Source organism: Halictus rubicundus, chromosome 8, assembly GCF_050948215.1.
Source record: "Halictus rubicundus isolate RS-2024b chromosome 8, iyHalRubi1_principal, whole genome shotgun sequence".
NCBI lineage: Eukaryota > Metazoa > Arthropoda > Insecta > Hymenoptera > Halictidae > Halictus > Halictus rubicundus.
In genome coordinates this window covers 17,783,352-17,806,038 of record NC_135156.1, presented here as the reverse complement: position 1 = coordinate 17,806,038, position 22,687 = coordinate 17,783,352, and the positions used below count along the sequence as shown (strand labels likewise).

Here is a 22,687-nt window from a genome sequence, read left to right as displayed (position 1 = left end):
ATAAACCGAAATCTATTAGGACCCTTAAAACTCCAAAGGGTTGAGACAGCATCCCCTATAATACATTTTCAATTTCTAGTTTCGGTTTCGTTAACTAAATTACACTGTTTTGTAAGAATCTCTGGGATTGATTTCTGGCATTTAACACTTTGACCGCCAAACTGGAATCCACAAAAATTCCATAAAATCAAACTATTATTTAATGAAATAAAAATTGAAAAAAAAATTAAACGTATCATATCGAGTAGTCCTGCAACTTACTTGCATTTTACAGATCCTAATTAACTTTGGTACAATGAATGTGTTACCATAAAAATTCATTTTAAAACTTGGACAAATAATTCCGTCACCCACATATGGGTGACATGGGCAGTGAACGTGTTAACGTGTTAAAAGAAAAGATCGAGATCGACAAATCGTGTATGCCAGGTGCGTATAAAGAGGGTACCTGATTGCGGCGTTCACAGTCCAAGGTATCCAGCGACGGTGGTGGCCAGAACGATGACAAGTATGGTGACGCATATCATGATCATGATCTTCTTCTACGCTCGGCATCATCGGATCGGCATAAAACACAACAATCGGTTAAAAGAGGGTTCGTCGGGGTGACATTCGACGAATACTAGCGAACCCGACGCCGGATGGGCGCACGGTTGTCTTCTGGTTCCAGCCGAAGGGTCAGCCATTGTTCCTCCATTAGCGAGCTGCGCCGTTTGTGCTCTCGTGTCCGCTCTCGAACCTGCTCGAACTCGCGTGCCTCCGTCGAACATTGTCCCATTCGACAATCTTTCGACAATCTCTGAGAATCGCGACAGACACCGGGTGATTCGTCACACAAGCCGGAAAACAATAGAACGGGGAAAACGGTTCTCTGTGGTAGTATACACCGCGTTCTCGCGCGCTTTCGCAACGCGCGTCCCCGCGATTACAATCCCAACATTTGCCGTGTGTACTCGTAATCGTAATTATTATTATCTGTTCTATACAAATGCGGTTATGTACAATAATAGGCGTCGCGAGCGGGATCGCAGCCGCTCGCGACCATCCGGACGATTATGGTCGAGAGTACCGAGAGAAGATCGTTCTCGGTACGCACGCCTAATTCGCGTGGCTCGTTTCGGTTGTCGCGCGTTCCAACACACGCTCGCAGAATTCCTCCGCAAGCTCTTCTCCTCGGTTTCTTCTTGCTCTTCGAGAACCTAACTTTCAGCCTGAACCACTTCCGAACTATGCCGCACAGTCGCGAGATCGCGGACCACGCGTTTCACGTGTTCGCAAACGCTTATGGCTAGACCTTCAGATTTATTGCGCGAAGGAAAGATTGCTTCAGGTGTAAGAAAAAGAAAGGGGAATTTCTTTCTTCCTTCGACGATTTCAACCAACTGAAATTCTTTTAATTGGTCTGATTCAAATCGCACATACTCACTTTCACGCGGTCGATCACTTGGGTAATGTTCAGAAATTCTCTGAGCATTAATTAACACGTTCCCGCCGGCATGTACCACCAGTGGTACATAGAGGGCTGTTCCATGGGACGGCTTGTACCATTGGTGGTACATGCACAATTATCCCATCGGGCGGTATGTACCACCAGTGGTACAAATGAAGCGATCAATTTTCTGTATCTTTTTCCTTAATAAAAAGAAAGAAAAAATTTGCAAATGGACTGAATCGAAACAATTCTTTAAATTTAAACGATTTTAACATACAAATATATATATATATATATAGCCGTCAGATGCCGAGAACTACAAATAAGACCGCCGGCGGGAACGTGTTAAAGGCTACAGAAGCAAAGTACAAATTTATTTTCCTAGCTAATAATTCTCAGCTCGTTGAGCTCCCCAGTCTTTTTACTGTTTCAAATTGCAGCTACTCGCAAAATCCACGGTCTAGTGATATTAAACTGTTCGCGGATACTCGTTCACAGGAAGAGAACGAAACGCGTGTACAATAAACGATATAGGAATACTGATCACGAGGCGTGATTCGAAAGTGGTCCACGCGAACAGGAAGCTGTGAACCATCCTCCTCTGTCAACGTCGGGCCATCGAGCCTCTCCGGCGTTTCGCGTGCGTGCGGTTCTATCGAATGCGATTTTCGATCATGTACGGATACATACTCTCGCCTAGCTTGTCTCAACGCGTCCTTAACTCTTCAGTAGCATACGACTGCTTTTCACGCAAAATCAGAAACAGGAGGCAACAAAATACGTTCAGATTTCAAAGAATGCTAACTCTAAGATGCTGTAACGTAGATACAGTGAATTCTCGATATAAGTCACTTGTGGGGTCTGGCGAGTGACAATTAGACGAAATCTGTGGTTCTCGGCGAACGTTGCACTTGAGATAGTGCACTCGATATCAGTCGGTATCCGTGGTGGTATGGCTAGTCCCGACGACCCTTAAATGCGAGGCTCGCAGTGACTTATATCGGGAATTCACTGTATCCGACTGGCAAGATTTCTAATATAAATAATAATGATACTCTTCACGTTCTAGAGGTAATCGGACAAACGTATCGGCAGAACGATCAGAGTAGGCGTGCCGCAGGATCGATGATCGCATTCGGCGAGCCGTAGAGGAATGTTCGCGAGAACACCGTGGCGAAATCGTGAGCGCCGATTTTCTGCGACCGGGAGGTCCGCTTCGATCAGAGGTATCTTGTCCTAGTGGAGAGGCCAGCCTCCTAGCCTCGGGCTCGAGGAAAACGGCAGGGAAACCTGCAGAGAACCGACCTAGAGATCGACCCGTTGGTCGATCTTGACGAACGATGAACGGGCAGGAACACGATCGGCGAGATCGACTCGAATGGACCGTTTCGCTCGACGAAACGCGACTTGAACATGCGAACGGTGAACGATGTATATATATATATATATATGTATATAATGGTGAACGGGACACATTCCAAGTCGGAGATTGCCTATCCAAGAAGGAGAACGAGAGGGAGGAGCTGGATTTTTTGGAGGGACAGAGTCGGTTTTGCTTTGGCAGAGAGATGCTTCCTCCGAACAGTGATCTCCTATCCCAGAGTGCTATGCTACCTATCCTAGTTCTATCCTACGGTATCCGTTCGTGTTCCCACGACGTCGGAATCGTTTCGTTTCGCATAATCCCACGACGACCGTACCGAGCTGTACAACATACACACGCGATTATCCCCCCCCCCCATCCCCCATCCCCCAATCCCGGATACTCCCCCGATACACCCCTGACATCTACAGCGTGTATCAGGCTCTTTAGCTTCCGGGAAGGCACGCTATTATTATGGAGATTACTATCACGGCCAATATTAACACGCAGATTGTGATGAAGATCATTTTCTGTGGACAGAAAGAACAAGAGACGGTTGCGCATCAGAGAATAGCTCTCGGAACGAGGAGGCGCGGATAATACAGCTCACAAAGGCAAAAACGACGATGAACGACGACGTACGAAATCGGGTCGGGTCGGGTCGGGTCGGGTCTAGTCGAGTCGAGAAGTATGTAGGGTGGAAGGGTTTGCGCTTGCATTTCAACAACAACAATATAAAACACACCGAGAGCTCTATACAGGAACATCGAGAGCCAGTCGTCGTGGTACAGTGTTGTACAATGTGGTCTCGCGACGCGACGGTCACAAGCGAGAGATATCGATATGCTTGCACAGTCAAGAAGAACAACGAGTGAACAAACAACGGACAGTGAGCGAACGAGTGGTTGTACAAACAGACGGATAGAAAGGCAGACAGGCAGAGTTAGAGAGTGAGGGAGCGGACACATAGATAGATATAGAGATAGATAGATAGATAGATAGAGAAAAGCACAACGATTGTCTGTACTTGACACGCGTAACCGATGCGTTTCGGTGCAACCTTTTCGAGCACGGTCGAGCACATCGGAAACCGATGCACGCTCGCCGAAATTTGTTTAGCGTTATCGCGATTTTCAACCGATCAACCCTCCGCCGCACGGTGCTCTAAAACCAGAAATTTAGTGGCATTTTGCCAAAAAAAAATCAACTTGAATGCTTACTGCTTTCTAAAGATCCACCAACCTTGAAAATGAAGAAATTAATAAAATTTAACACTGGAGCTAGCGAACCAATCAAAATGACTGGTGGATGATTTTATCTTTCACGATTAGTGAAACTATGAAAACGTTTTCAATTTTTTAACCCTTTGCACTCTCGGCGCTATTTTCAACCTAAAACTAAATTTTTCTTCCGTCTTACAATATTTTCATTTTATTCGTACGAAACTGATCCAATTTCTACGTATAATATTTAAATGTTTTGTAATATATTGGATACAAATTTTGCAATGTAACAAATATTTTGTAATATTTTTTGTAATTTCTTCGAAATAATGCCACAACGATTTCTAGTGGTGCTTCAGAGTCACCACTCGAGTGCAAAGGGTTAATATATCTCTTCTTTGGAGTGCATGTTACCAATCGTATGAAACCTGAGCAAATTCGATCTTGCTGTTATCATAAAGGGGTAAGTCTAAGTCACGTTTAGGGCTCGGTAGGTCTAGTGTTAATAAATACTATTACTGTAATAAACGATTGAAGTTGGAAGTTTTGAAGGCGGGCTTTCTCATGGAAAAAATTGCTTCTCTTCTTTGAGATGCCCTGAGGATCCTTTCTAATATTTTCCTTGCAATTTTTTTTTGTAATGAAAGGTTTATCTTTGAGCTGTAAATTGCCATTGTCGATTAAAAATTACTATTCATATTAAGCATGTTACGCCGAATGCAATGTAGAAGATTTTCAAAATTCTTAAGACTTCGCAAGGAACATCTTCTGTATCATACGAGATCATAGAATTTTACAAAATGGAGTGTTTTCGGCATACTTTCTTCTACACAATCGTCTAAGAATTATTTCACATCTCGTCCCATATCTCAAGTTATTGTTATCTTTGAGCAAAAATAATCTTTTTAAATTTTATAGCGTTTTCTCTGTCTGCGACCTTGACTGACCTTCAGCAATCATAGTCATTGAATTCCCAATGAAAGGGACTATTATTGTAAGTGTTTAAAAAGAGGTGGTCCCGTTTAACAAAATGAAGGTGACCTTGATATCTCTAAAACAAAAATGACATGAAAACACAATGAAAGTGACCTTGATACCTCTAAAACAAAAATGACATGAAAACAAAATGGAGGTGACCTTGATATCTCTAAAACAAAAATTTTCTCGGTATCGCGTGAGCCCAACGTTACCATTCAACTTTGTCCTCAAGACATTTAATGTATCTTCGAAAACAACAAAAACATATCAGGTATATTCCTGCATATTCTATAAATAATTGGCCAGAAAATGGCGAGCTCCGATTGTTTCAAAGAATCTTTGCCCGCAGAGGGTTGATTTCGTGGCTCGCGGGAAAGATCGATGATCGATTTCGACGAGATTCTCTCAGCGAAGAACGGAGATCGATCGATTATGCGAATCATCGTAGAAAGGAATCACGGCGACGAAGCACAGGGCGGTTTCTAAGTTCGCGATGGTCGCGTAGGATCGCGAATCGATTCGTTTACCTTGCGAGTTTCGCTCCTTTTCCTTTCGCTCTGGTCCGCGTGGTCGTCGCACCGCAACCGCAACCGCAGCCGCAACCATAACCGCGATCGCAGTCGAGAATCGATCCGATCGGCAGAGCATCACCGGACTCCGATCCATCGATTTGCCCTGCCGAGCAGCAGAGGAGAACGGGGGAGGAGGGACAACGGATGTTCTTCGGGGATCGGAATCGAACGAAAACGCATCGGTGATATCGGCAAAGGATACTCGCTGACGATCGACGACAACAACCAACGGGAACATAGACGTCGCGACGCGTGTCGTACGCGTGTATTCTGAATCTCGGCGTCGGTCTACCCGAGTCTCTGTGCAGACGAGAGGAAAGGTGTCCGTCCGGGTCAGGGAGTCAAGCGAAAATGATCGTTAGTACCTGCTTTGCGACGGATCTGAGCGAAACAGTTAGGCAGAATCGGCGTTCTAAACACAGGCATCTCTCAGATCATTCCAACACAGTTGATGGAAGCGACCTTTCTCATACCCTGGCATTAGGGAGCACCCAATTAAGAATTTTTGGCACTCCTGAAATTTTCAGCTCCCAATTAAGCTGATATCTCCTGATGATACCTCCATTCTGGAGATTTGACAAGTTCTATAGTATCTTTCCCATCCTACTTTCTGCACTCAATACCCATGCTTCTATTTCTTTGATAGACCGCGGTTGATGCAGTTAAAAATTGTCAGCAACAGATTCGTCGTCTATGCCTTGTTAGAATGAAACCATGCTGTGAGAATACTACACTATGCAGGGGACTTTCCCAATTAACAAGCCGAGTTAGTGCGAAACCATTTTGCAAGGGAAACTCCTGTTACTGTCGCGAGGAACGAACATTTCTGTTCACAGCGATTCACAGCCGATATCGTACACCGCATACAAAAATATTAGGCCTATTAGGCCTATTATAATTAATATTAGACGCGTCAAGAGTCCTTGGAAATATAAAAGAAAAATAAAGTCACCGTAATTCACTCTAGAAAATGTCTCGCATCGGTCGAAACGTGTTTCAAATATTTTAGACGGTCGGGCACCGCCTATACAATTGAACTTTATCAGCGAAAAAGAAGTTCCCGCTTGCAGAACACAATGCACCGGCCGCCCCAATTCAACGGGCGAGCCCTACAAAACCGATTTTTCTATAGGATGTACGAGATTGTGGCCACAGAAATATCCCTCGTAACAGTTATTTAGAATATCGGTTCTTCGTAACTGTTTCAAGGACTGGAATCGATACCGCAACGGTTTTCAACCCCCCTGGACTAGATACACGCGTACAGGAACGCGCGCGCGCGCCTCCACAGATAATAAACACATCGACGACGTGTATGCGTGTGTATACAATCAGTCTCCTAATCGACGGCATACGCTTCAAGTCGGAATAACTCTTTTCTCGAAATTTGCCAAACTTCAGCTTTTCTTCCAAGCTAGATGCGTATGCATGAAATATTCGGCGTGTACAGAACTCATCAATCTGCAAAACACATTTCATAAATTCTCATTAGATTCAGACTAAACGCAATTTTTCAACAAGTAATCATTCCGTCTAGCAAACTAATCCATCCAGCTCGGGAGCAAGACCGAAGTCGTTAGGTCAATTTCGAGAAAAGTGATTCGGATACGGTGCTGTCGATTACGAGCATGATCGTACGTTTTATACACAGACAGACAGAGAGAGAGAGAGAGAGAGAGAGAGAGAGAGAGAGAGAGAGACGTATACATGTATATATAGTACAGGTGTACAGACGTACGGATAAGAGAGCAGTAAAAACACAGATATCGTGTAGAAAGCGAAAAAAATCGCGCTGCGCCGCGCGCCCTGCGCCATGAGGATCGCGTGTGTCGGTCGTCGGAGAAGCGCAGCGCAACGACGCGAAGCGCAGCGCATCGAAAACCCCCAATAAAGCGGAAACACAGCAGGCCTGGCGCTTCTCGACCGATCGCAGCAGCCGATCGACGCCGGCGACAACCGAATCGAGAACGCTATAGTTAGTCCGGTTAGAGAGCATAGGTTAGTAATACGCAGACTTTCAGTAGTACGAATGGAGACAAACAGTTCAGGGACGGAGGCACAATTAGCACACTCACGTTCAACAGGACAGAGCGACACACAAATAGAGAGACACGCGTGTGTTCAACATCTATACGACGATGCGTGTACATCGTGTGGTTGCAACGCTACCGATCGCGCCGCTGTCCGACACCGATTTCACGTTCCGACAACCGGTAGATGATTCTCGCAAATGTTTCAATTGTTCTCGGTAACGGTGAATTTTTGAATAAACGAATTTGTAATTTTTCAGAATTTTTTCCGCTACAATTAACAAAGCTGTACGAACGATTCTTACGCCCTAACGAGTACACTGTACATTTTTTAATAATCTTATGAACAGTCGAACATGGTTTATTTCCTCGGAGAATCCTCCACTGGTCGTCGAGACGCGAAGGAATTGTTAAAACTTGTCGAACAGTGTCATCAACACTAGAACTACGACGCGAGTCGTTTCATCATTCGCGTTTTACAATCGTTGAAACGGTAGAGACACTCTCGCTGACGATCGTCGTCGAACAATGTTGCTTAATCGTGTAACAATTCACGCTGTTCTTTGATCTTTCTAAGGCGTTTACAATGCAGTGCGCGATATTTCTAGTGTCAATGGAGACGTTCACAGGCCAAATCGATTTACAGACGAGCGTATATTATTTCGTCGATTGTCCGAACATTTCTTCCCAATCGATTTGGCAAATGACCGGCTCGTACGTACACGCACGTCCGTATATATGTAATAACGTTTCACATTTCTGAACCGACCAGAGCCAGGTCACACTGTAATTACAATTCGGAGACGCATAGGTGCGTAATTTTTAGTAGCAAAGGCGAACTATGTCTGGTTTCACCGATCCGAAGTGGATGAATTGATGGGAGATTGAAAAAAGACGCGCTGCTTACCGGAAGCCTATTAGTATGATTCTCAACAACTGTGCTAGATCAAAGAAGACCTTGAAAATCTTCCTCTAGAAAGCAATATCCCGAACGAAACGATTGTATCACGTTATTCCTTTAAGAATGGCCTAGTTCGCAAATAAAATTGGCTACTGTTGAATAATGTTTTCAGTAATTCTCAGCTGTGAATCATAATCGTCTGGCTATGCGGTGCAGATCGACATACAGGGTGTTTCAGCTGAATGGGATCCGCTAAATATCTGCCCTATTTACTGTTGTATAAAAATATCTCTCAGGACACCGTTTCAACAACCACATATATTCTCAAGGTCGTCGACACGTTTGTAGATAGTGGCGTATGTTTTTCCTTTAAAAATGTCGATGACCTTCAGACCCTGTATAACGATAACCTTGAGGAACAACTTGTCTCAAGATTACACGTGGCCGTTGGAATGATTCGATGCCGAGAGATTTTTCTTTATATAATAATAACCGAGACGGACATACTCGCGTGATCCTATTCAACTGCGACACCTTGCGTGTATGCGAGCAGCGATTCGATAGGAGGAACGGTTAACGCGCTGAGAAACGTTAAGAAGTGTCGCCGAAACACGGCCGGAAGCCGGAAGTCAACGTGGTTTCGTGTCGAGTTGTATTCGTAACAAACGATACACAGAAACAGATAAACAATAGAGAGACATAAAGGAAGAGAGAAAGAGAGAGAGAGATAGATATAAACAGAGAGAGACAGCAGTAATACGAAAAAGCATACGAAGGGAATATCGAACGCGATACAACCAAACAAATGGGGGAAAACGGGACCACGGGGGAGCGTCGTTTGCGAGGGTTTCGTTTTTGTAAGGAGGGGAGAAACAAAATGTGACCAATTAGAGACGAACGGAAGACCAATGGATACGCGCGAAATACCGGATAGACTCACCCGTCGGGCTTTGCTTTGATACTTGAGTGCTTTCTTGGTGTCCTGCGTAGCCGTCTGCACGTAATCTACCGCGTGCTCCACGTGGTACTCTATGCGATCTATCATCTCACCCTAAAATTAGGCGAACGTTAGTTCAAGCTGCGGATAAATATCCCCGTGAACGACAACTGGGAACGAGCCGATCGATAGATCTGTTGATAACAGAGAAAGTGACCACGACGCAACGTGTTCCCAACCTAGTGGACAACACCCCAAAATTCAGAACAATACAAATTTTCTTCTTTGTTCTAGTGGACGTCTAGTCTGCGGATTTCTGTTATTTCAAACCCATGAATGTTATTACGGAAAGAGACAAATATCTACAGTCAGGGACAAAAATAAGTGGACAATTAGTGGAGAAAGGTAAAAATGAAGTTTAGTCGAATTAACATGACTGTTATAAATTCAAGTTTATGACTGTTATAAACTTCATTTTTACCTATCTTCGCTAACTGTCCACTTATTTTCGTCCCCGACTGTACCCGGTTTGCCTTGCGGACGATTTTTATTCTGCAGAGAAATCTGCAGAGAACCTTGAAGAAGCGTGCGACGATTCTTTCGGGTCCAATTTAGCGTCGAAGAACATAAGAATTTAGAGTTGTTGTCCAGCCGGTTGTTACGTTCCGGAACACGGTTCGCGCGACGCGTTTGTTACGTTACCTGGCTTTCCACGAGCATGGCCATGTCCATGAACATGTCGTGGAGCTCCCTGATCGAGTTTTCCAATTTGATGATGTCGGCGTGGCGAGCCTCGATATCGGCGAGGGTTTGTTTCGCTTGTTGCGTTTCCATGATTATCTGCGGGAAACACGCAGTTCATCAGTTGAATCGTTCTTACAAAACCGGAGCTTTCCAGACGAGTAATGATGCGAGTGATTAGGCACGGGTAATTCGCTACCAAGTCATGTTTTTTCATAGCGTTCTTCGACTAGAACGGTATTCTGCACAATTTCGGGTCGCTACTCTCTCGTTCAAGGGAGTGAAAACCGTAAACTGTAGCTTTGATTTGATCAGTTATTAATTAAGATAGATTCTGCACAATTTCAGGCCGCTACTTTTTCGTTCAAAGGAGTGAAAAGCTTGAACTGTAGCTTTGATTTGATCAGTTATTAATTAAGATAGATTCTGCACAATTTCAGGCCGCTACTCTCCCGTTTAAGGGAGTGAAAAGCCTGAACTGTAGCTTTGATTTTCTCAGTTATTAATTAAGATAGATTCTGCACAATTTCAGGCCTCTAATTTTTGGTTCAAGGGAGTGAAAACCGTAAATTGTAGCTTTGATTTTCTCAGTTATTAATTAAGATAGATTCTGCACAATCTCAGGCCGCTACTTTTTCGTTCAAGGGAGTAAAAACCGTAAACTGTAGCTTTGATTTTCTCAGTTATTAATTAAGATAGATTCTGCACAATTTCAGGCCGCCACTTTTTCGTTCAAGGGAGTGAAAACCGTAAACTGTACCTTTTATTTCCTCAGTTATTAATTAAGATAGATTCTGCACAATTTCAGGCTGCAACTTTTTCATTCAAAGTTGTGAAAAGCCTGAACTGTACCTTTTATCTCCTCAGTTATTAATTAAGATAAATAGATGAAACAAAGGCGAAAATACAGCTATAAGCTAGCATCGTTTGTGGACATTTTTTTCAGAATTCTATGTCAATTATCAGTGAGCTCTCGATATATGTCAACAGCACGTGTCATGTATCGTCGAGGAGCCATATCGTGTTACGTTTGCACCCCTCGGCGTCCGAGGTCTCTCACGAGGTATTCCTGACGGTAGTGGGGATAAGGCCGCGACATTTATCGTCTAGGTCTCGGCGACATATATCGCGAATTCACTGTACTTCGGACCGCAAAGGGTTAATAGAAGGGGTGGATTCGGCATGTTTCTCCGGCGGAGTGGAGATTATTCATAATTACTCGTCCGGTCCGCTCGTTAGAGAAACGAGAAAGTGGAAATCGGGTTGAGTATCTCACCCCTTGCGTGAACACGGCCGGATTCCCCTGTTCCAACATCTCCTCGAGTTCCTCGTTGGTGGTCGTTCTTCCCGCTGCAAGCGACGAAATCGCACGGTTAGACACGCGGTTAATCGATCGCGGTAACGTCGCGAGATCCTCCGGGGAGGGGGGGGGGGGGGATCTCGAAGGTTTAGAAATGGAACCGGCTCTTACTGATTTCCAACTGTCGCTGTATCCTCCCCTTGCATCGCTCTCTGTAATCGGTCTGCGTCCGATTGTACTCCGTCATCACCTCGACGAACTTCCTGGACAGCGTCGAGTGCTGTGTCTTGCGTATCCTCAGGTCCGCCGACGATTTGTTTGTGTGCTCTTCCTGCTCGATATTTTGCTCTATCACTGTGGACACCGAGAAAACAACATACGTATCACCGTCGAAGGTCGGGCACCAGGCGTTGGCGCGCCCGCGAATCGACGAACCCTAAACGCTCCTCGGGTTCACCTACCTTTCGTCCTTCCTCGTCATGCTCCCACCGCCCTTCGTTCTCGCACGAGACGAACTAAACGGTTCATTCGAGTGTACGGTGCTGGATGAAATGATAAATTCAGTTCTCGTTCGGCAAAGTTCGTTTAGCGAAGCTACGGAACAACTTCTTTTCCCGTGAAAATGTACGAGGATTCGGAGCAACATTCGCTCCCTGTAACATGCACAACGAATAAGTGAACGTTTAATCTCCTCCAGCACCGCATCTCGTCTTTTCTACCTCGCATACTGTCCCAAAATGACCGTTCACGATTAACAGTTTGAGTACCGTGTCTCCCAGGGATGGTAAACGGAATTATTCGTAGCGAACGTTTACAAAATACTGGAAGAGCGATGGGACGAATATTTTCGGACCGTCCGCTGCTTCCTTTTGACAACGGGGAGAGGATGTTCGTCGTGTTCGCGGCGCAACGGTCGAAATTAGCAACGGCGAGTCGCCGCTCCCGATGTTCCTTACCCTTTAACTTGGCTCTGACTTTGTTGGCCGTCTTCTTAATGTCCGACATGAGGTCCTCCAGTTCCATCTTGACCTCTGCAACAGAGAACGACGGGGCATTTGGTCAGCGATCGACAACCACCACCCCATTCGCGACCATGGGGTCTCGCCTGTTCACGGGGAGACGTAGAAGAGCGACAGCGAATCGATTCCACCCATAGCACTCGATCTGGACGAAATCGGATTCAAAATCACAGAACTTTCGATAGAAACGAGGCAGAGCGATGAAATTTTTTTTCAATTAAAGCTGAAACTTTGTAGAATATGGGAAAAATAGGGAGATTATTACCATCCAATCATTTAAACGAAAAAATGACTTCATTGGTTTTTGTCACAAAAATCTATTTTTTGCAAAATCCTCAGGTCGTAGACAAATTTTGAGACCAGATTTGAAATCAGCGTGAAAAAATCTATGGGAAATGATGTATAGTATGTTAAAAAAAAATTTTTTCCGCGCGTGGTATTGGAAAAACTAAAATTTTCTTGAATTTGTTCGCGTTTAACGAATTTTCTCAAGGTTAAAAAACGTTCGTACCACAATCTCTCTATTTTTCCCCATATTCTACAAAGTTGCAGCTTTCATTTAAAAAAAATTTCATCGCTCTACCTCACTCCTATCGAAAGTTCCTTGATTTTGAATCCGATTTTGCCCACTGTGCGCCGCTGGAAAAATATTGCTGTATACCATTATTCGAAATATCGTCTACGTCAACTACTACACACTTTGGTTCTGTAACGGTTTTTTTAGCCGTAAAATTCAGGAAAATATACGCTGTAAAAATAAATCGAGAAAAAGGGAACAACGCTTTTTCGTTTTCGAGACAAATCGAATTTAACACTAGATTTACGGGACCCTTCGAAATGACGGATTCTAGTATTTCTAATTTACGAATATTGAGATTGTAAAGATGCATCCATGAGGAATTATTTAACAAATTGATTTCTTTGGATATACAGGGTGAATTCGATAAAGCAGCACACCTAAATATCTCCGTTACTTTTCGTTGTACAAAAAACTTCGTAGGACAAAGTTACACTGTTTGAAGGGCCGCATATAACGGTGTAAGGGGGAAAAAATTCAAGGTCATTTTTATGAGATTTCAAGGTTATCGATGTTTTTTTTAATGGAATGATATATTTTCGTTAACGTAATGTTGTAGCTGACAAAATAACGAATTCGTGCGTGTAACACAATATGACCTTCAAATGACCTTCAACCCAGAAAAATGGTATAAATAAAATTCAACGTGTAAGATTCATTTGATGTATTCTGTTAGATGGCCACAAATTTTGATAAATACAATCGTGTTATTTTTGAACCTAGTGTTAAAGATCCGTCCGGTTCGTTGCGTTCTCAAACTCTGTTTTCTCGAGAACGAAGCTGCGAATGGAAAAAATTTTATCGCCATATATTTTTCTGATATTTTCGGAAGGAATCAGCCTGTATAAAATGGAAATATTTTAGCTGGGCGAAAATGTTTGATCTCCGCGTTAAAATAGCTCCGAGTGCAAAGGGTTAATCAGCTAGGTTCAAACGAGCGAAAATTTGAACGAAGTACGTAACAAGCACCGGTTCTCGATAATCCCGGAGTTAACGCTCGGATGGCAGTGCACGGGTCTGTTTTGACCCGGCATTTCAAAGGCATCGCCTAGCTACTCACCAGGGAACGGAACAACAAAGTTCCCCCGACTGTCCTACTTCGATTTTAACGAGCTTTCGTGCGAAGATAACGTACAGGTCCATAATGGTGTATCTCTGGTGAACGTGTGCGAGAGTGTGTCGGTCGGAGTTGTTAGTTGTTGCGTGGAAAAGCACGTTGAAAATCCGATGTAGATCGTCAGTGATTTTCGACGTGACAGTATGTACAGATCTCATTTGATTAGACTTCAAAGGTTTCTTTATTAGTCAAGAAATTAGGTAATAGAGTCGTTGACTTTGTCCGATGATAAAATTGTAAAATTGCTTGTTTCTAACCATTTTTTGGCACTCTTATAGTTCGAAACGACACCGAACAATTTGGGTTAGGTGGTACAGCAGGACACGAGGCGATTCTGCTTGAAAAAATAAGTGAAAAGAACGAGTAACATTTTTTCATTTGACTCTATTAGAGAAATTTGTTCAACAGGAATCGGCTGATCATGGCCAACCGATTCTACTTCTCCCGGACGTCGGGACACGCGGTAAACTTTTCTTATATTATATTAATGATATTGTATAATATTAATATTATATTAATATTCGGTTGCCCGGAAAGTTGGTGCCGATTTTTAAGGGAGAACGCGGTACATTTCAATTTCGATGTACATTTATTGAATTATTATAGCTGCCATTTTGTTCGATAATCTTCCTCCATCTTTCGCGCAACTTTCAAATATGATTTCTTATGTCGACCAAAGAGTTAAAGTTCTTGTGTCATTATGGGAATTTTGTGTTGACCTAAACAGATGAAAATCTGAGGGTGTAAAGGGCGAATGGGGTAGCACATCCCAAGCAAGCTCCAACAGTTTTTGGAAGAAAAAAGCATCAAACGCCTACAACAATTCACTCTGTTTCCTTCCACATTTAACACTAGGTTTACGGAGCATTAAAAGTGAGTATTTCACATTACTTTATAAAAATAAGAGGAATGTGTCCATCCAAGTTTTCAGCCATTAGAAATAAGTTTGTTGACTAATTCCACGTAGATGGATCTCCACAATCTCAATAATCGTAAAATAAAAATATTAGAACCCGTCATTTTGACGGGAGCCGTCGTGTTAAGAGCGCATAGAGCTAACAAAAATTAATATATCCTGATCAAACTTTTTTCTAAAAATGCCTGATTCGGAGCTATCCTAATGCCACCTACAGAAAAACGGCACGAGCTTTCCGGACAACCCAATAGTATTCCTATTGTTTCACGTAGTTTTTCAAGCGGAATCGCCTGGTGCCTGTGCCTAATCGTGTTGCCCTGATTGGTTCGGTTAGCCGAACGGTTCTACCGCGCTGTAACTGTTGAGATATTGGAGACCACTTGTCGGCAAGATCTCGGGCCGGGTTCGTTGAACGCTTTGCAAGAGAATCGACGAGGGGGCGGTGCGGGGCTCGAGGGCTGCAAGGGTACGAGGACGAGGACGAGGACGAGGACGAGGGAGGGGCGCACGTATTCCCCTGCGTCGAGGGTGCTCGATGGAATTGGGTTAATACAGGGTGGAAACGTGCCAGACCTACTTCTATGGCCTCTCGAGACCTCGCCACGCTCGGGATACGCGGGACACGCTCGAATTCGATCGCGAATCGTCGCGCTTTTCTCGTCCCAGAAAAAATGTTGCTCGACGCGTTTAAACCCTCCTATTACGCGGGTACAAACATACAATACTATTTGTATCGAATCCAAGCCAATTTCCCGATATTCAACGTTCCTTTTCATCGAAACAATTTCTTCGTTTGCAAACTTCAACGACGGCGGTGTCCAAAATCATTTGACATTACTATTTTGACAAATTTTCACTCTTTGGTCCCGAGACAATTAACACGTTCGTCGCCGCCTCACCCATACGCGGGTGACGGAATTACTTGTGCAGGTTTTAAAATGAATTTTTCCGTTGATATATTCATTGTACTAAACTCGATTAGGATCTGTAACATGCAAGAATGTTGGAGGATTATCATACATTTAATTTTTTGCAATTTTTATTTCATTAGATAACTTACTTCGATTTTATGGAATTTTTGGAGTTTCTAGTTGGCCGTTCAAAGTGTTAAAATAATTTTCGAAGAAAGCAATCTCTTCGACAACCCCCTTGTGCAAGAGAAAATAAGGAATTCGAGGGAAAAGAGTTTTCGAAGATAGGTGGTGGTAGAAATTCGAAATTTTTCAGCAAAATCCGACTAGCCTTAATTGAATTTGATCCGATTAGTGCTAATTCCGAGTTTCCTGTAACGCGGGTACGAATTAATCGCGTTATGACAGGGTTGATTGTACAACGGCGAGGAAGGATCGCGGGTGTCGAATCGATTGGTGATCGACTCTCGCCGCGCTGATGGGACATTTTTGTTCGGTGGAAACGTCGCTTGTCGCTTGTCGCTTGTCGCGCGTCGTGTGCACCTGTCTTCGAGTCGATTTTCTCTCTGTCGGCGTGTGCGTCGCGTCGCGTCGCGTCGCGTCGCGTCGCGTCGCGTCGCACGCTCGATGGACCAGGGGTACGAAACGCGGGGCACGAGGAACAGCAACGCCGAGCTGCGAAATCGATCCGCGTTACCCACCACCTACACCACCCTGCCTGCCTACATGCCACGGCCTACTGCACAGTGCGGCAAACAAAAATCGAAAAACCCTATTGTTCAACGGGCTACGCGCCGCACCAATTTTCGGATGCGTTCCGCCTCGGAGCCACGTGGCCCGTACACGCCCCGCGTTATTACGATTAACGGGTTTGCTCGTGACAGATGCTGCGCAATATTTATACTATTGCGAGAGTCACGGTTTGCGCGTTTAACGCATCGAACGCCGCGCGAGTTCTACTTAACCTGTGCCCTGAAACATAACTGTGCGCTGTAACGTTGAGTCAGGCTCGCGAGTCTAGTAAAAGTATACGTTAATTTCCTGTAAACCGAAACGAAGTTCTACTCGACGTGGAGCCGATAGAAATATCGCTGCAACCGTATGATCAATCATAGTGCAAGTGGTTAACCCTCAGCACTCGAATGGCGACTGTAAGGCGCCACTAAAAGTTGCTGTATCATTATTTAAAATATTTTTTTCCTTGTTGAATTTGAATTGTATTCAATAAATTGCTAAACATTGCAGTATTGTACGAGTAAATTGCACCATTCTCGTGTGTATAACGTGACAAAAAATATATAGAAGGGAAATATTCTAGGTGGGATGAAGTGTTTCGTTTTGGAGTTGAAATAGCTTCGAGTGCAAAGGGTTAATACTGGATCTACCGGTCGCATGCGGTTCCAGACTATTTTTATTTGACAATTATTAAGATTCTATGTAAAGAAAGATGTTATCATAAACTGGCCCAATCAGTTAGCAACCAGTTAGCTGTTGCGACCTCTTTGAAAAATGTGTACCTAAGTTGCGTCGCAAAAGTTAACCGCTGTTCGAGTTATAGCTGTTTTGACGAGTATACTCGTCGTGACACAAAATATTGCCATTTCTTCGTGACGAGTATACTCGTCAGACACAGTTAGCTGGTTAAGGGTTGAAGGCTGCGATTCTACCGTATGCGGTTTTCGATCGCATGCGACGTACTGGAGGTCTGACTCGCTCGAATGCGTTTCGAACGCGTCCGAACCGTTCTCGCGACAATGCATTCTGCACGGTGCAGCTGCACATGCATAGGAATCGTCGAAATCGATATTTACTATCGACCCGGTATGTTTAATCCGCAGAAAATCGTTAGAACAACGCCGAGCAGTAGGAGTGAGTAATTTGCATTACCTTTTAAAAATAAGACCACTTTTTTCCGACGCGTTGCACGATCGACTAAATAAGTGTACCTACAGAGTAAGCGGCCGCATAAAAATCTTTAATAATCTCGGCAACGTGAAGCAGGGAATCTGTAATCCATTATTTCGGTGGCTCCGGTTTCCTGTTAACCTCTTAGCGCACTCGACCGAATGAAGTTGGGATTGAGAAAACGTTTTTTCTTCCGCGCGACCGAGTTAACTCGTCAGTTTCGGTTTTCTGTAGAAATACAACCGAATATACTCTTTTCACAACCCTGTAATAAAATGGCGGCGTCCGGTACCTTCCGAGGATCATATTCGTCGTTGCATACTTTTTCATTTTCATGCGGGATTTAATGTAACAACAAAGAAAATTTGCGATGTTTATGGAGATGTATCGAAGGTCAACAAGTGTCAACGTTGGTTCAGAAGGTATGCTGCTGGTGATTATGATCTCTCTGACAGGCCGCGGACGACCAGTTGAATTTGATAATGACACCCTAAAATCTCTAGTGGAAGCTGATCCAAACTTAAGTATACAAGAATTATCGAGAAGCCTTGGGTCCACCTGGTCAACTATACAAAGGCACCTACACGAAATGGAAAAGGCATATAGGCAAGGAATATGGGCACCGCGTCAATGATCTGAGACCAACAAGTATATTCGTCGATCAATTTGCACTTGATTGCTATCCAGATTTCGTAGAGATCCATTTCTCAGCAGGATCGTTACCGGAGATGAAAAATGGATTCTTTGTGATAACATAAAGCGTTCCAAGCAACGGCTTTCTGCAAATCAAACCTCAATATCAACCCCTAAACCTAGCTTATCACTTGGAAAGGTGTTACTGTGCATTTGGTGGGACTGTCGAGGCATAATTCGCTTTGAGTTGTTGAAACCTGGAGAAACAGTTACTGCTGAGTTGTATTGTCAGCAATTACAACGGCTGTATTCAGAACTATTGAAAAAGGGGGCATCTTTGGTCCAGAGAAAAGGTGTAATACTGCAAATTGACAATGCCCGGCCCCGTACAGCGAAACCCGCTCAGGAAAAAATCAAAGAATTGCAATGGGAAGTTTGACCGCACCCCCGTACTCATCGGATATTGCTCCCTCCGATCTTTTCAGATCTCCGGAGCATTATTTAAGAAATAAAACATTCCGTAGAAGATGCAAGGAGGCACCTTGAGTCACATTTTGCTTGAAGAACCCTGGATTTCTATAAGAGATTGAAAATTTGCAGGAAGGATGGCAAACTGTCCTTGATATTAACACTAGGTTTACGGGACCCGTCAAAATGTCGGGTTCTAATACTTTTAATTTACGATTATTGAGATTGTGAAGATTCATCTACATGGAATTACGCAACAAACTTATTTCCTTAGATGTATATTATTTAACAAATGACATTTCTCTTATTTTCATAAAGTAATGCGAAATACTCACGTTTAATGCTCCGTAAGCCTAGTGTTAAAAACCTGAATTAACTACAAAGTTTGTTTTAGTTTCCAAAATAATTGATTACTTATCGGTCCGCCTAATATATCTGCATGTTTGGTGTCGTTCGATCGACTTGGACAATTATCCTGTTGCATAAAAATCCGCGGTCTAGGTGTAACCACACCCTGACTCGTTCGCAGCCGCAATAGCGCGGCGAAGGAGTCTTTTCAAGAACGCGCGGATCGACAATCGGATCGCGTCGGGTATAATCGCTTGGATCCAAGGCGGATCGCCAGGAACGCGCGGCATGATCGACGTATCCCGACGTCGCCGAGACGGCGGCGAGGTTCCGGATGCGTGACGAGGTCGACGGAACGCGTTGCGTTCCCTTTTCCACGCCAGTCGACGCCGCGGCGTCCCGATTCGAATATTCTGCTTTCGAGGAGGAACGGAGCTGCATCGATCTTTTCGCTAGACCGCCTCCTTCGAGTCGACCAACGCGTTCTCTCGTTCTCCCTCTCCTTCTCTCTCTCTCTCTCTCCCTCCCCCCGCCTCTCTCGTCTGTCCCTCGTTCTCTTTTTCAATATCGCGAATCTTGCTCCACGATCGACAACAATGAAGAAGATCGCGATAAACGCTGTCCAACGGACGAAACGAAAACAGAACACGAGACGACCACGATGTTCTCTACACCGAGGGCCGACGAGATCGATCGAAACCCCGAAGCAATCGCCGGCGAGGCTCTCTCTCTCTCTCTCTCTCTCTCTCTCCTCTTCGTGGGGGCAAACAGGAAACAAGAGAAAGAGAGGCGAGAGGGAAACGTCGAGTCCGTTGACGTTTCCGAGATCGCGCCCTTTTGCACCGACGCGACGCGAAACATGGTGGACGATTTCCTCGAATAAGGTAAAGGTATCAGTAGTTGACCAGTTAAGAGAAGTTTTTCACGCGAACAACAGTAACCGCTTGCTCTGTCATCAAATAGCGACAGTCGATGCCTGAAGACACTCTTTAAGTCTTCTAGATTATGTAACAATGCCACTTTTTAAAAAAAGTTTACTTATACAAATTTAAGAAAGATATTTAAAAATTCTGTAATTGCTTCAGAAGTTGACCACTCTTAAACATGAAAAATCTAGTAATTGACCTTCTCTTCGTTAGTAGTTGACCACTTATACTAGAAAGAGGGTTAAAGCAATAATGTTGGGAATCATTTTAGTATCATTTAGTTTCAACAATGACTAGCACAAATTACAATTAAAGAATAAAATAAGAAATAAAATAAATCAATTCCATAAAAAGTTCAATTCAGGAACAGAGTAGACGTTGCGAGTTCTGCTCGATTTCGTGGGCTCATTGATATGCGCATCAGGCTTGTCTGGCCACTTCCATGATCGCCCGTACATTTTCATGGACGAAATAGTCGCTTTTGTTTTAGTTACACGAAGAATTTTTCCAAAAAAAAAAAAATTTCATCGTCTCTTCAGAATAATTTCTAAAGGAGCCCTTGATAGGAGGCATCTCTCGATAAGTAATGAAATAACTTCTGAAATAAATAATTAAATAAATGCATTTTAATTTTCCGTTGGTATTTATAATGTCACGCACATGGCTGTTTTAAAAGACACCGATCAATACTTGACCGTGAATGCAGTCAATAGTTGACCATGTGGTCATCCTCTAAAACACAGCATGCTACAAAATTTATAATTATATTTTGTACTCTTAACAATCGTAGATGTAAAATGGATACATTATAAGTCGTAAACAAATCTAAATGAGTCACGTTAGTAATTGATCACGCCTGTCAACTTCTAAAAATTGTTCAAAAACAATATTCAATATTTGACCACCTAATAAGCTATTGTTTTTCAGGTTAGAATAACAAAAACAATGCATTTATCACTTATAAAACTCTGTGAGAATATAAACAGCAAATAATTCGGTCGCGAAAAGTTCACAACGTATAGATTTCTTTACCTGAACCGTACAGCTTTTCTTAACAGAAACGTTAAGGAAATAGAGATATATCAGCATATTACTAACCTTAATGAATTCAAACGTCCGTTATTACTATGCATACTTCACTTCGCATGCAATTCTTTTGAAATTTGAACAACAGATAGCATGGCATCCGAGATTCACTTTCATCAAAAGTGCACAGCTCATAAAAACCTTATTTTTTATGTTTTTCTATAAAATGGTCAACTACTGGTACCTGGTCAACTACTGGTGCCTTTACCTTAATGGGACAAAAGAGAAAAAAAATATTCTTTAACAGTAAACCTACCGAGCCTTAAAAGTAACTAATACGCGTTGTCTTATAAAAATGACGAATTTATTTGGATTTTGTGCGGTTCGTAATATAATGCATGCTCTCCTAAATATATTTATTTAACACGTTCGCGGACGTGAATGCTACAGCATTCATTTTCATAGAGATGCAAAACGACACTTGAATGCTGTAGCATTCAAATTTTAAAGCCAATTTGTCCATGTGGTTGTCTGGTACAGGATCCTAATCATGTGCTACGACAGTGTCCAATCTTTGACAATAACAGAGACGCTTTGATTCGCAAACTTTGCAACAAGGGGTTCTTTCCACTCTACACAATAGACTCCTTTTTGTGCGGACCCTTTCTTTGTCCTCTATTTTTCATACACTCATTTCTTAAATCTCACTGTTTATATCTTTAATGTTAATGTTGTACTCGAAAATGCTCGTTATATTGTCTCAATCCTAGTTTTTAAGTCACCTATGTAATGTAACGTTAGCATGCACAGCCATGTGCATGCTGCTAATAATCCCATGTGGGGTTCTATAGCTTAATAGAAAAAAAAACAGTTTTTGTAATTAATATACATTTCAAAGTAATGACCAACTGTCATTGCTAATGACAGTTAACTTATTATTATTGTTTATGTCTGATCAGCTGTCGGACAGTACAACCAGTTTCGAGAAAAATTGCCTGGCTACTTTTGCAGCTGACTGAACTTTTTACTGTCCGTGAACGCATTAATCATTTCCCACGAAAGCATCTCTACAATTTCAGTAATCGTAAAATAAAGAATATGGAACGGTCATTTTGACCGGCGATGGTAGGCTCAGTGTTGAAAGATGAAATTTTTTTGGTAATATGATTTATTAACCCTTAGCACTCGAATGGTGACTGTAAGGCACCACTAAAAATTGCTGTATCATTATTCAAAATAGTTTTTACATTATTAAATTTGTTTGTATTTCATAAGTTACTAAACATTTTAGTATTGTACAACTAAACTGCACCGTTCTCGTATGTATAACATGAAAAATATATATATATATATATATATATATA

General features: G+C 43.0%; 1 protein-coding gene across 5 annotated transcripts in view; it reads right to left on the bottom strand.

Moving 5' to 3' along the window:
• Syx1a (syntaxin 1A) overlaps positions 1–22,687 on the bottom strand; it is a 42,857-nt gene that overhangs the window by 6,818 nt on the left and 13,352 nt on the right. For 2 of the 5 annotated variants that reach the window (XR_013082629.1, XR_013082630.1), the window contains exons 4-9: positions 12,434–12,508; positions 11,649–11,831; positions 11,454–11,527; positions 10,139–10,276; positions 9,440–9,550; positions 449–799 (exon numbers count right to left, since the gene is read on the bottom strand). Coding sequence is in view for 3 of the 5 variants with exons in the window: in XM_076791711.1 (XP_076647826.1) it covers positions 3,242–3,325; positions 9,440–9,550; positions 10,139–10,276; positions 11,454–11,527; positions 11,649–11,831; positions 12,434–12,508 (665 nt within the window). In the remaining 2 variants the exon portion in view is untranslated. Of the gene's footprint in view, positions 1–448; positions 800–3,169; positions 3,326–9,439; positions 9,551–10,138; positions 10,277–11,453; positions 11,528–11,648; positions 11,832–12,433; positions 12,509–22,687 lie in introns of those variants that run through there. The other 3 variants (XM_076791712.1, XM_076791713.1, XM_076791711.1) reach the window with 2 other exon arrangements.